General features: G+C 42.5%; 1 protein-coding gene across 19 annotated transcripts in view; it reads right to left on the minus strand.

The window, feature by feature from the left end:
• Window positions 1-14,036, minus strand: part of MBNL1 (muscleblind like splicing regulator 1) — a 180,307-nt gene that overhangs the window by 131,617 nt on the left and 34,654 nt on the right. For 9 of the 19 annotated variants that reach the window (XM_081911195.1, XM_081911208.1, XM_081911212.1 and 6 more), the window contains exon 2: window positions 5,021-6,118. The exons of 2 other annotated variants lie outside the window; for them this stretch is intronic. In XM_081911195.1, coding sequence (XP_081767321.1) covers window positions 5,021-5,194 — 174 coding nt within the window. In that variant the 5' untranslated portion in view covers window positions 5,195-6,118. Of the gene's footprint in view, window positions 1-3,816; window positions 3,836-5,020; window positions 6,119-6,149; window positions 6,239-6,278; window positions 6,466-14,036 lie in introns of those variants that run through there. 8 more of the 19 variants (XM_081911194.1, XM_081911201.1, XM_081911199.1 and 5 more) reach the window with 5 other exon arrangements.

Below are 14,036 nucleotides of genomic sequence, written 5' to 3' on the forward strand. Positions count from 1 at the left end.
GTCCTGCTCCAGATTCTCTCTTATGCAGAGGCTAGGTTAAGCCTCTACAAGGAACAGAGCCTTCTTGGTGGTAGCTTTAATGCTCAAACGTTCTTCCAAAAGAGTTCAATTTAGCCTCTCCACTGCCATCCTTTTCAGAACAGCAGTAGACCTTACATTGCCATCTGTTGAACTAGTTTTTGTTGTGGTTTATTAGGATTTTATTAAATTTTATTTGCTGATTACCTTTCATTTTTTCATAAATCACACATCACTATAAATAATCATTATGCATATGAAGACACATAACTTGGTACAGGTTACCCCACTACTACCTTGTTCCATTTGGTGGAAAACCTGCTCTGCTAAACTATTATGGAGTCATGTAAGTTACATAAGTGTGCTGAGGTTATCGGTATCAGATAACCACTGATTCCTCTAGTCCAGTGATGCCTACATATTTTGCTGGTCACTAAGGTATTGGCCAGATGCCATGATCAGAACCTAGGACCTTCTATATATACAGCATGGGCCCAATCACTGAGCTCTGGAGCTTTCTTCATAAATTATGGGACTACCCACAGGGAGGAGACGAAGGGCTCTACAATTTAATCCATTGATCTGAGATTGATAGCCGCATGGATCAACCCCAAGAGACAATTCTTAAGATTTAACATTTCAAAAGATCCTGCATTAAGGTGAAAACTCTGATTTGTAATGTTCTTGAAAGAAATCTTCTGATTCTGTTCCATCGTTTGAAAGCATGCTCAGGCTTAATTAACATATGTGTTAGCACACTTGCCAAGCTTTACATTCCCCCTCCTGGATATATATATATATATATATATATATATATATATATATATATATGCACATGCCAGTAGGGAGTCATACATGTGATGCACTAACTAAGCAAATGAGTGAAAGTAATTTGCTATGGTGTTAAAATGGGAAGTATCTGGGGACTGCATCTGTCTTCAGGATTTTGAGTCTTCCAAATAATGAGTAATCTCCAAGGGTCTGTGTTTATTACCAATTTATGCCAGAATATGCTGATCGAGGTTAAATGATAATCTTATTTATATGAGAGTAACGATGCACAAACACATCTGCTAGCTTCACAGCTTTTCTGTATTATAGCACAGTTGCTTAGAGCTTGGCGTTGATAACGCCAAGGTTGCAGGTTCGATCCCTGTGTGGGACAGCTGCATATTCCAGCATTGCAGGGGGTTGGACTGGTTGACTATGGACTATGATTCCATTTATCACATTTGCAACACATCTTTTAGGAAAACGTCTTAGAAGGTGGCTTGCAAACCCGAAAAAAACAAAAAAAATTATGGTGAATCAAAATCAAAATAAAGTCACACTATATTGTTGTGTGTATGGATTTTCAATTTCACCAGACTCTGCATTCTGGGCATGACAACTCTATCATTGCTTACTAGGTGCTAGTTCTTGGGTGGTTGTGGAGCCTCAAGCAAGATACCACATCAACTTCCATGCATGGTGGGAGCTTGAAAACCAGAATCCACTCCAAGAAGCCAAGCTGAGGTCTCCTTTGCAATTCCTCCTCACAACAGCACACTTGTTCCCTTGAGTAGAAAACTCCAATAAGCAGTTAAACCAGCCTTGTGAATAGTTCCATAAAAAGCAAAATTTCATGATCAAGGGACATAAAATGTTTAATTATAGTTTGACTGCAGCTGCACACCATTTGTGGCCCAACAAAATTTTCATTTTGTGTGCTATTCAACGTTTTAAAGCAGGTGTGAGGAACCTCTGGCCCTCCAGATGTTGCTGAGCTACAGTTTCCACCATCCCTGGCCATTGATTATACTCGCTGGTGCCGATGTGAGTTACAGTTCCTCAACATCTGGTGGGACAGGTCTTCCCCATACCAGTTTACAAGTTTCCATGCTTAGGCATCGAAACATCATCCATCCTTGCCACAGAAGACTGAAATCCCCTTCAGGCTCAACACGGGAGGAGGGAGAAGAGATGCTGTTATCTGAACTAGCCAGATGTTTAACTGATATTCAATCACGGTCAGTCCATTATTTAGCACTGTCTTGCCCAAAAATGACAACTAAACATTTCGTTTTGGTGACTGTAACATTGGTTTAAGAAGCCATTTGGAGCCTGGCTTACATATCTGAGTTTCTAACACTGAACTCAACCCTTCCCTGTATAGTTTGTTGCTTTGTATTGAAAATCCATGTTTTTAAATGGCTGGGAGTATGGTCCGAAGGCACTTACCTTGCTGGTGGTCAGAACGCCTGAGCCTGGGGCAAAGGAAGTTACCTTATATAGAGTCGGAGCAATGCTCCATCTAGCTCAGTACCGGCTACACTAACTTCCAGCAGTTCTCCAACGTTTCAGGCAGGAGTGTCTCCCAGCTCTAACTGGAGATGCCAGGGACCTTCTGCAAGAAAAGTACGTGCTCTACCACTGAGCTACAGCCTTTCCCCATTCCGGAACACCGAATGAATGGAAGACACCCCAGAAACCACACGCTTCACCTTGGGCTCCGTAACGGATGAGAAGTGAGATACAAATATGAAAAAAACAAATCACTTGTTTTATTCCACCACTGTAAGTTCCTCCAAGAGTTTCAGCAGAAGTGAAGGGGAGGATATACAATTTTATAAACAAAAAAAATATTTGGGGGTGGGGAGGAAAAGAACAAATTCTCTCGTAGTTTGCAAAAGCTTCCAGTCGGGCAAAAGCTCTTGAAACAGGTTTGGAGCACGGCTGGTGAGAGGTGGCATGGCAGAGTCACCAAGACCCAGATAGAGAAGCTTGGAGGGCCACATCTGGTCATGGGGACTGACACGCCTTACCCGTGGCCTATGGCTAAGGTGTAGTATTGAGTGTCTTTCATCTGCCCTTGTGCTGCATCCCTCAGTCATTGCAACAACAGCTTGCACAATGGTCCCCGTAATCAAATGAATGGAAGTTACCTAGCAGCAACACTTTATGGAGAGCTTTCTTAATCCTTAAGAATGGCTATAGTTGCCAAGCAGCAGAACGAAACGACAAATCCTTAGCTCACAAGCTTTGGCAACCAAGGCTCCCGGGGCCAACATATATTTGTGCGCTAGCTATGGAGCATCCGAAAACAGCAATAGACAGATAAATAGGCAGCCAGGCAGATGATCATCACTCCAACATGGCCTATGTGACTGACAAGTGGTGTTACAACGTTATTCTACAGCAAGAAAATCTAAGCTGACCTTGAGTGTGATATGGCCAAATGGCAAGTCACAACCCACAACATGCCTTCAGCCGCCAAAGCAAACACAGAGCAGAGAATTGACTTTTCTCACAGTTCTGGCGACTGCTGTCCAGTCAGTATGAACAAGTCCAGTCATAAACGAGGCAGAGCTGAACATTTGCCCCTTCGCAGCCTAATTCCAAGTCCAAATATTTGGCTGGAATGGCAGCCCTATTTCATTTTAAAACAAGCAAACATATATTTCTCCTTCAACTTCCACTCTGTCCAGCTGTAGGTTCATCAATTACAGGCATCACTTCTTTAGACATTATACCAGAGGCAGGAAAAGTGTGTGTGTGTGTGTGTGTGTGTGTGTGTGTGTGTGTGTGTGAGAGAGAGAGAGAGAGAGAGAGAGAGAGAGAGAGAGAGAGAGAGAGAGAGATTGTGTGTGTGCATGACTCAACCACGTATCGATTTCTCACTGCTCTGTAACATGCAAAAGCAATCCTGGCTCTCAACCAGATTCAGAACCCTAAATGAAGCCTAAATACTTGCATTTAAATCAGTTCAGTTCCATTTAAGTCAATCAGACTAAGCAATTTGAAATTCAAGCCCTTTACCTGCATGGACTGTGGCATGTTGAGGTCAAGGTGCATTGAGCGTAAGCCTATGCATTTTTACTTGGAAGTAAATTCCACCATGTTCAATAGGGATTACTCCCAGGTAAGTAGTGCATGCTAGACTGAATCTGTATGCTTAAAGGAACATATGCCTTATGCCAGACCACTGGTATACCTAGCTCAGTATTTCCAACGCTGAATGGCAGAGACGCTACAGGGTTTCAGACAAGGAACAATTCCAGCCATACAGATGCCAGGGAGTGAACTTGAAACCTTCTGCATGCAAAGCAGATGCTCCACCACTTAGCTACAACCTGTCTCCCAAATAAACAAGTCTGGGATTTCAAGCATGGTAAACTAGGGCAGAAGATAAGTCTCAAGCCTGACTGATGAAAGCAGAAACATATTTGAAAACAGCAATTCTAGACATCATCCATTTTCTTGAAGCAGTAATATATCCATAGAGCATTAGCTATAGTTCTATTTCATAAGTGCAGAAACATGGTTTTCAAATCCAATATTTAAACAGGCGATCCTTTCATAAGCTGAGACTTATACAAGTGATCTTTTAATTAAGTTTTTTAGTGCAACGTTAACGAAGGAAATTCTCAGACTTTGTGACTGCTGACTACACACAACAACTATCTAGGTATGCTCTCAGCACCAGGCAATTGTTCAGAAGACATGGCCTTTAGTTTGAGGACTCTAATTTTTCTCACTTTAAGCACACACAGAGAATTATCCGTTGAATTTTTCCTACAAAAGAAAAAAAGCAGAACCCTTTCATGTCCTAATGACTAACAAATTTATTGCAGTAAGAGCCTTCAGAGTAGATAATCCCAGCCTTTAACAGTTCAGACCTGAGTCCATCTTTCAGTCTAAACGTGAATTGTATTTGCTTTTTGCAGTACTATGGACTAACACTCGTCTGAGGTGCACAAATGGTGCTTCTTAACATTCCAACTTAAAGATACACTGTAATTCTAAGGATGAAGGAACTATAATAAACTGCAAGAAAACAGAGCCTAGCCCTTCTGAAAAACCCCACACTCTCTCCCTGCCTTAAAGCATAATTATTAAAACCACAACCTCATTAATAAGATTAAAAAATAGCATCCTTTAAAACTCAATTGCTTCAGTGATTACAACTGTTTCAGTCATTATTTTTGTCTTAGCTTTGAAAAGAATGATAATATTTACTCACTTTCAATGAATCAAAGCAGGCGATTACTCGTCCATTTTCAACTTGGCAGCTTTTCGATGGATGTGCAAATTTACATTCCGTATCTGGACGTGAGCAAGTCCCTCTTTGGAACTCACGACACACTTCCAGTGTTAGCCATTTTGTGTCCCGGATTGGTGTGACACTTACAGCCATGTTTAGATTTTTTTACAGGTAGTTAAAATTGTCAATGAAACAAACAATTAAAAAAACAAAAGGAGAGAGAGAAGAGGCCAAACTGATAAGACTGGAAACGACGAAAAATGCCACCTCCAAAATGCTTTCCCCAAAGCCCCAAAGCCCAACGTTAAAAGATGTAAAGTTGTGTTGTCGCAACAGCAAGGAATAGATTTCCCACTAGAAAGTCACAGCGCGAAACTGTCAATCAGAAGAAGGGGATGGTTTTGGAACTTAAGGTGGTAAGAAAAATGAGCATTTAAAAGTGTGGCCTGGAATGAGCCTTGTGCTCTCAGTAAACCATTCTTGAGTGCCAAATTGGGAGGCCAAAATGCAAGCAGCAGAACGTGGGAGACCCTTCAGCAGAGAATTTCCAAGCTGCTCTCAGGAAAAAGTTGCCTGAAAGGGGAATCTCCACACGGCTGAATCTGCAATTGTTATTATTAATTTTATTATTGAGATTTCGATTTATTCAATTTTTTTGGTGTGGCGCAATTGGTATCGATTAGTTTGGCACAGACAGATGCAGCAGTTTAAAGAGATAAATCAAGGAACAGTTTATTTTGCTCCTTCTCTCTCTGATATATTTTTTTTTCCTTTCTGGCAGAAGATTATCTCACTTTTCCAGCAAACTTTTTGTTGTTGTCGTTATGCTTATTATTTCTAAAAGAATAACTAAAGCAGCCTAGGGCAACGCCTGATGCTTAGAGCTTTTTTCTCTCTCTCTTTCTCTTTCTCTTGATTATAAGTAGAAATGAGGGGAGGGGTGGCTGGGCTAGAGGTGGAGAGTGGATGAGCTGTCGTCGCAGTCTAGCTGGCAGCAAGCAAGGCAAAAAGCAGAGTCTGCTCTAGAAGCGGTTCCAAGCAGCAGAGACGTCAGGAAAGGCACTTCTTAGTACCAACCTGTAGAAAAAACAGATACGTTAAAATTTACCAAGCAGCACTTCACTGATGTCTCACAGCATAATCACGTCACCATGTGCTCCTCTCCGCCTTACTACTCTCTACACAGCATGATTCCACCCCTCTTCTTGGTCTCAAAACAAAACAAAAAAATACTTACAGTGCAGCATATTGCAGCCGGCCATCGTGGGCTTATTAAAAAGGGGGCCGTTCTCCCCTTCTGAAGCAAGGCATGATGATAGGGAGATAACCAATCACAGACAGTGTTGCAGCAATATTCTGGGCAGAAAGCCAGTCGTGTGGGCTGTCTTATGAAAGGTCGCGCCTGTCAGACGTTCATTGCTATGCTATAAGCAGAGAGGACGTCCATCAGATGCGACTTTATTCCACTGCAAGAGGACGACCATGTGGGTTTTGAAATTTACCCAACATGCAGCGAGTGGAATAAACCATGTTAGCTGGGTTTTTTCCCCAAACAGCTTTCAACTCCAGCTCCAAGTGCTTGCAGCGTCCAGGCAGAGGAAAGGGGGTGGGCTGCAGAGCAAGGGGGGGTGAATAAAAAGGAAAGCAGGAAAAGCAGCAAGCTTCCCAACTGCAGGTCACATTTAGGCTGCTTTTCTCCCCGCTTTGCATCGAAGCCCAGCAAGCCCAGAGCACGCCTACTGTATCTGACAGATGAATATAAAAGGGAAAGGGGTGTTCACAAATGGTACAGTCTCCTGACCTATCCAGTTCACTTCCTTCTAAACCATAAGCCCTGCCTCCTCTACAGAAATCAGCTCGACTTCTCTCTCTCTCTCTCTCTCTCTCTCTCTCTCTCTCTCTCTCTCTCTCTTTTTTTTTTTTAAACTGCTGGAGAACTATTCCGTTCAGTCAGCACATAGCCTGCTAGTAGATCCCTGGCAGGTTAGGAAGGATCAAAAATACCTTCCTGAGGCACAAGCCTAGGAGGTAGGAGCGGTGGGTATCTTCAGCCAGCCTGGCCGCCTCCAGAGCCAATCTCGGAGGGGATAAAGTGATTCCATAACCGTCACCTTAAATATTAAGCAGGCAATCTGGTTTAAAGCAACACGATACGCTTCGGGTCGACACTTAAAGCGATAGCGTCAACAAACGGCCTACGGTTTTCTGAGGCTCGTGTTCACACCAGAACTCAGCTCCCCAGGGGCTCACGTCTTAAAATGGCTTCTTTAAGAAAGGAGTTTGCTTTGCACTATTACTAGTCAGGATACTCTCCGCCAGAAGAAGAAGAAAAAAAAGACAGACAGACAGAGAAAGAGAGAGAGAGAGATGAAGATGGTAATGATTATTATTCAGAGAGGCAAACAACTGCGGTATTTTTCGGCCCGTGGGAGAGAGAAGAGCTGTTGTAAATTTCATAAACCAAATTAATCTGACGGGACTTTCACAAGATTGCATGGTTTTGTTCCAGTTTAGTTAACTCTGAAAAGCAGAGGGTGTTTTCACAAGTGCTGAATTTGTTACATAGGATTTGTTCTCTCTCTGTGTCTCAGAAAGCTCGGAGCACCCTTTGCCTGCCCGTTGAAATGCTCTAAGCATGGGGGGAAAGCGTAGTGATTTCTACTTGCGGGTGCATATTTTATTCCTTATGCATGGAAGTGCCTTTGTAGGTATGCTTACATCAGAACCTAAAGATGGGATCAGCAAGAGGCAAGCCCAGAACCAAGTCCAGCCACCTGAGGAATACTATTGGCCATTTGCAGCCAATTCGCAGGCATGAGAAATGTATGAAGGGGCAGCTCCTAGCCACACACCTGAAAGGTAGTAGCAGAATCCTGGCCTGATGAACTGGCTTGCCATGTGAGCCACTACACTAGCTTCCTGGGAGATGGGTCACTGTTGCACGCTGGGAGGAACAGGGACGAGACAATGTGGAAGTCTGTGTAGTGTAACACACTGGCAAAGCCAATCCTGTGTTCCTGCTGGTGCATTTGCACCATGCTGGCCTTACTGCCCCTTCCTGTCGCTCCCCTTGTAAACAGCAGCAACCCGCCTCCTGGAAAGCTAGCATAGTGCCTCCAAACCACCAATCTCCCACTCTTCTTCAAGGAGCCCCTCCAATAAAATGAGTTAAGGACTATTCTAATAAAAATGAATTGCCATGCCATCTTTTCCCCAGTACATCTACACAACCATGAAAACGGTGAACATACTAGCCTTGCCTGATACATCAGGTGATATTCAAATTTCTTCCACCATTCCAGCCCTCAGACATTTCAGTACAGTGCTAATATGTAGCTCAGTTGGTTAAAGCATGGCGCTGATAATGCCAAGGTTGCAAGTTCGGTCTCCGTAAGGGGCAGCTGCATATTCCTGCATTGAAGGGGATTGGACCAGACGATCCTCAGGGTCCCTTCCAACTCTACCACTGTTTGATTCTATGTCTGCTCAAAAGTAAGTCCCACTGAGTTCAGTGGGAACCACTGCCAGGCAAGTGGGCAAAAGATTGCAGCTTTGCAGTGCGATTTTATACATGCCTACTAAGTAGGGACGCGGGTGGCGCTGTGGGTTAAACCACAGAGCCTAGGACTTGCTGATCAGAAGGTCGGCGGTTCGAATTCCCGCAACAGGGTGAGCTCCCGTTGCTCGGTCCCTGCTCCTGCCAACCTAGCAGTTCGAAAGCACCTCAAAGTGCAAGTAGATAAATAGGTACCGCTCTGGCAAGAAGGTAAACGGCGTTTCCGTGCGCTGCTCTGGTTCGCCAGAAGCGGCTTAGTCATGCTGGCCACATGACCCAGAAGCTGTACGCCGGCTCCCTTGGCCAATAAAGCGAGATGAGCGCCGCAACCCCAGAGTCAGTCACGACTGAACCTAATGGTCAGGGGTCCCTTTACCTTTACCTTACTAAGTAGTAAGATTTATGAAGTTCAAGGTGCTTAAGTACACTCTTCCGTAAGTCCCGCTGAACTCAATGGGGCTTACTTCTAAGTAAACACATATGGGATCCTGCTCTTAACCTCTTATAAAGACAAGGAATCAAAAAGATAAAACAATGAGACTGGGAGATTTTTAACCTTGCTGTCTTTAGTATTTTGATTTCCTGGAGCAAAGTAACATGAGGAATGCTGGCCTCTCCTACAGTGGTCTCCCACCCCCACATTTAAAAGCCATAATTGCAGCACTAACCAGCTAGGACACAGAAATCCTCTGTGATTAGGTGCAGAGCATGCCGCAATCAGTCTTGGCATGTTATTGGAATTCGGTCTGTGAAAACACCACCCCAGCTCCAGATTCATCAATCCAGAAACCTCCTTCAGTCATTCATCAGTGGAATCACCATGCCACTCTTTAAATGCTCTTTGGAAGAGGAGATAAAAATCTATCTTTTCCCAAAGTTACAGTGTGCAAAGTCACAAGTGATCAATATTACACGACGTGAGCAAGAGGTTTCTAAAGGAATAGCAATTTCTGGATTTATGTATTTTTTTTTACATTTTCTAGCAATCCTTTTTTGTTCATTATGTCTACTGCTGTGGAAATCATTACTTTCTTTTTATCCCAAAATACGCTATAAAACACATACAATGCTCTTCAGAAAGATAGATATACTGAAAAGAGAAATGTGTTTTATGGTTACCTGCTTATCGCCACAATAAAATATACCATAAATGGTTGATCGCAAGAAACTGTATATGTTGTTATCCATTTAATAAGGATCTCCAACATTTCGGTAGCAAGATTCTGAATACTAAAATTAACAATGCACAACCTTCTACTTTGGTATTTACCCAAGTATTTCATGCAGCAAATAGATACATACTGCATGGATATATGCAGCTATGGCAAAGAATTATAGGGCAAAACCAACTCCACCCTGTTCTTTGAACAGCACAGCACATTGTTATTGATCTGCAAATTCAAGGTGCTGGTGTTAACCTTTAAAACCCCTAAACAGATAAAGATAAAACACAATGTTATACTGCTAGTTTGTTTAATGTATTAGTCACAATACAGCAAAACGGTAGCAACATTGTTATTAGTTGGTGAAGTTGTTTCAAAGAATGGTGGTGTTATTATTTATTTTTGCATTGGGGATGTTAGTTATCTGAAATATACTCAGTCAAGAGTGGATTTCATGCTCTTTATTCAGCTCATAGTGGTGAGGAGGAATGAAAGTCCCCTCAAAGTATCTGCTTTATATACATTATTCACACAATGGGCTGCATGTGATTGGCTAATTCCGGAATTCTCCTGTAGGCCAATCAGGTTGTGGATTCACTTCCATCTGGAGCCGGATTGGGTGGCTCCTGCAGACCAATCATATTGCTGCATTGTTCTAGGACCAATCAGACTGCTGCATTCTGAATCCTATTGTTCTAGGACCAATCAGACTGCTGCATTTTGGATCCTATTCAACTCAGTACATAGCATTATCAATAATAGCAGTAGGGTTTTTTAAAATAAAAATAAATATATATTCCTAAAGAAATCTTTATTGAACTGGGTAAAGGAAAAAAAAGGTAAAGGACCCCTGGACGGTTAAGTCCAGTCAAAGGCGACTATGGGGTTGCGGTGCTCATCTCGCTTTCAGGCCAAGGGAGCCGGCGTTCGTCCACAGACAGCTTCCAGGTCATGTGGCCAGCATGACTAAACTGCTTCTGGAGCAACCGGACCCCATGATGGAAACTGGGACCCCCCCCCCCAGTAACTACAGCTAGGGCCTCTAACCTGTTCAATACTTCTTCCCATGAGGTACACCACACACCACTGTATTGTTTTAAGCGGCTAACAGACAGGGTGGGTGTTTGTTTTTTCAAACAGCTATTACCCGATTGTTCTCTTTTTGCTGGTGTATCTTTCATGCCTTCATTTCCTTAGCTATTTTGGGATTTTGTTTGGAGTTTTTGGGTTCGATGTCCACATCTGTAGTTTTTAATGGGGATTGCCATATATTTCATTACTGTCAACCTGTTATTTTGTAAGCCGCCACCCTGAATTTTCTTTGAAATGGAGGGAACGTGTAAGATTTCAAAAACATAAATGTTAAACAGTGACAGTAATAGAGGCAACAGCTTGAACATATCCATTGAGGTTCACTGACATGTAGTGCTCAATCCCATATGCCTAAGAAAACAAGACAAAAACTATACTAAGCAGACTTAGGGTCTAACCCAGGATTAAGTAGCACGTGGCTGTGGATGTTGTTCGATTCCAGCCCCCATCCTCCTCAACCAGTCCGGCCAACGATTGGAGATGAATGGAATAATAGTTCAAAAACCTGGATGACTGCAATATAGCATGCCCTGCCTGTTCTAGCCCAATACAGTGGTACCTTGGGTTAATAACTTAATTTTTTCTGGAGATCCGTTCTTAACCTGAAACTGTTCTTAACCTGAGGTACCACTTTAGCTAATGGGGCCTCCCGCTGCCGCCGCCACACAATTTCTGTTCTCATCCTGAGGTAAAGTTCTCAACCTGAGGTACTATTTCTGGGTTAGCAGAGCCTGTAACCTGAAGCGTCTGTAACCCGAGGTACCACTGTATCCTGTTCCCAACACTGATCAACCTCCAGGATGCCTACAAACATTAAAACTGAAATCGATTTCAAACATTCAGCTACAAAAAAATATATATCCATAGTACTCAAAGTGTGAGGAGCCTCCACTATTTTATAAGCTGCTCCTCCTTGACCATATTCCAGCTTCTTAGTTTAGACCATGTCGTTTTTCTGCCTTCTGCTTCTGAGCTTGTTGCACTGATTGGCTGTGCCGGTGGACAATGATACAACTCCCTATTTATTTCGACACTTTTGGCAAGCACTGGCCCTTTTGACATGAATCCACTGCCGTGTAGCCTCCTCCTATCCCTTCTAGTTTCATTTAACCTGCCCCTTCCCCCAACCTCGGAGGAAAATGAGCACCGAGCATTTAAGCAGTCTCCCCTTGCCCTGCCTTTATCATCCCTGCGATGATTTGAACACATTCCACCCTCCCCGTCCCCAAGTCTCACTGGGGCAAAGTTTCTAAACCCTTGAACTGCAAATATTTAACAGACATCACTGAGAAGTAAGTTCAAGGTTCTGCTACAGGGAAGATCTGCTTCCAGGCTCATTCTGGCCTCAGTTTAGCAACTTCGGTGAAATACACCAAGAAGAGTTCTAAAGGGCTTAACAAAGCCCAAAGAGGGTATTTAAAACAAGTCTAAATTAGCAGGATAAAGGGCAGTGATTCACAAGCTTGCCTTAATCTGTATGAAGCAACTGTCTGCTCCTTGCATGCTCCAAGTGGCTGCAATGTTTTGATTATTTCCACCCTCTCCTGCTCATAGGGCTATGTTTTCACATAAGCAGAGCTTCTGGGGTTGCAAGGAGGAAGACGTAAATAAACATTAACTTGGGAGAATATGAGCTGGGTACAGAAGAATTAAAGAGGGTCATGTGGAAAGGGCATGAAATTATACTAGATATACCGTACTTCACAAAGCCAATTTCACAAACTGGCCCTGGTTTTTTTTTCCCCATCTGCCCTTAACACATCTTCCCGTTTTTTTAAAAAAAGAGAACACCAAGGCAAATTACTGCCATTTAAAGAGCACTTTAGCCCTAAAAATATGGGCACGGACGCTGCATTATTCTGCTGAAGATCTTGACTAAGCATCTGGTGACATTTTTATATCAGTTTCCTAAATCAAAACACAAACCTTTATGGGCAGTATGTCATAACAAATATTTTGCTCCCCTGTTATATGTAGGAGTAAGGCTTAAATGCTTGAACAGGAATGATTATGGGCTGAAGATTATGAGACTCTGAAAGTTATGTGGAGAATTGTGACAGAGCCTGGACAATGAAATCTCTAATATACACCTTTCCAGGTATATAATATTTTCCACCAAAAGAAAAAGAAAAAAAGCTCCAGATCATAAAACTTTAAATTACCAAATTTGTGGTCAATATCACACCCAAAAATATCAAAATGTAATGGAAGTAAAATAGGAATCTATGTAAACCAATGGTTGCACTCTCTAGGTTTTCTTACTGTTCTGTTTTTATGGGACTGAGCAGTGAAAGAACCAACAATCTGTTTAAATCAGGTGCTAAAATGGTCAAGATAAGCTTGCCCACAACTGCAATGGTTCAAACTACATACCCCATTATTCCTTCACAGATGTCTGTATCATGGGTAGGCAAACTAAGGCCCGGGGGCCGGATCCAGGCCCGCAGACGGTCCGGGAATCAGCGTGTTTTTACATGAGTAGAATGTGTGCTTTTATTTAAAATGCATCTCTGGGTTATTTGTGGGGCATAGGAATTCATTTCCCCCCCTTCAAAATACAGTCCAGCCCCACACAAGGTCTGAGGGACACTGATTCTGTTCACTTTAAAGTCACATTGATCAAATTCACACTTTCTGAAACAATATGAGAACTGAAATACTGCCATCCTTCAAAATTCACACTTATCCAGATTTTGCAAGGCAGCTGTCCAACCATTCAATATTTACAAAAATACATATATGAGAAAATATGTGCATGAAAAATGAATATATTAGTGAAAATAATATTATATGCATTGTACTGGGAGAAACTACTGGCAAGCATGTGTATATTGGTCAAAACTGCACATTACTGCAGTTACTATGAGAAATTTACACAAAGTTGCTGAATAATTTTCATGCAGATTTTTTTAAAGGAAATTTGAAAAATCTCTCCAGAGATTTGGGGAGCCGAATTTAGGACTGGGAAAATGAGAGAGAGCAAAAAAAATTCAGAATCTACCATCCCTACTACAGTCATGTATAAGAGGCCTGCCTGACCAACCAGTGTTGTTGTTGTTTACAGTCCCAGAAATACAGCAAATGTAGGAAACCAATGGAGACCTCCATGGGCCACCATACATGGTTACGTCTATCCTGCAAGAGTGGCAAGTGGATGCAGCTCACCAGTGGGGAGGAGCCACTA

This window comes from Podarcis melisellensis (genome assembly GCF_964234715.1).
Source record: "Podarcis melisellensis genome assembly, chromosome: 5".
NCBI classification, from domain to species: domain Eukaryota; kingdom Metazoa; phylum Chordata; class Lepidosauria; order Squamata; family Lacertidae; genus Podarcis; species Podarcis melisellensis.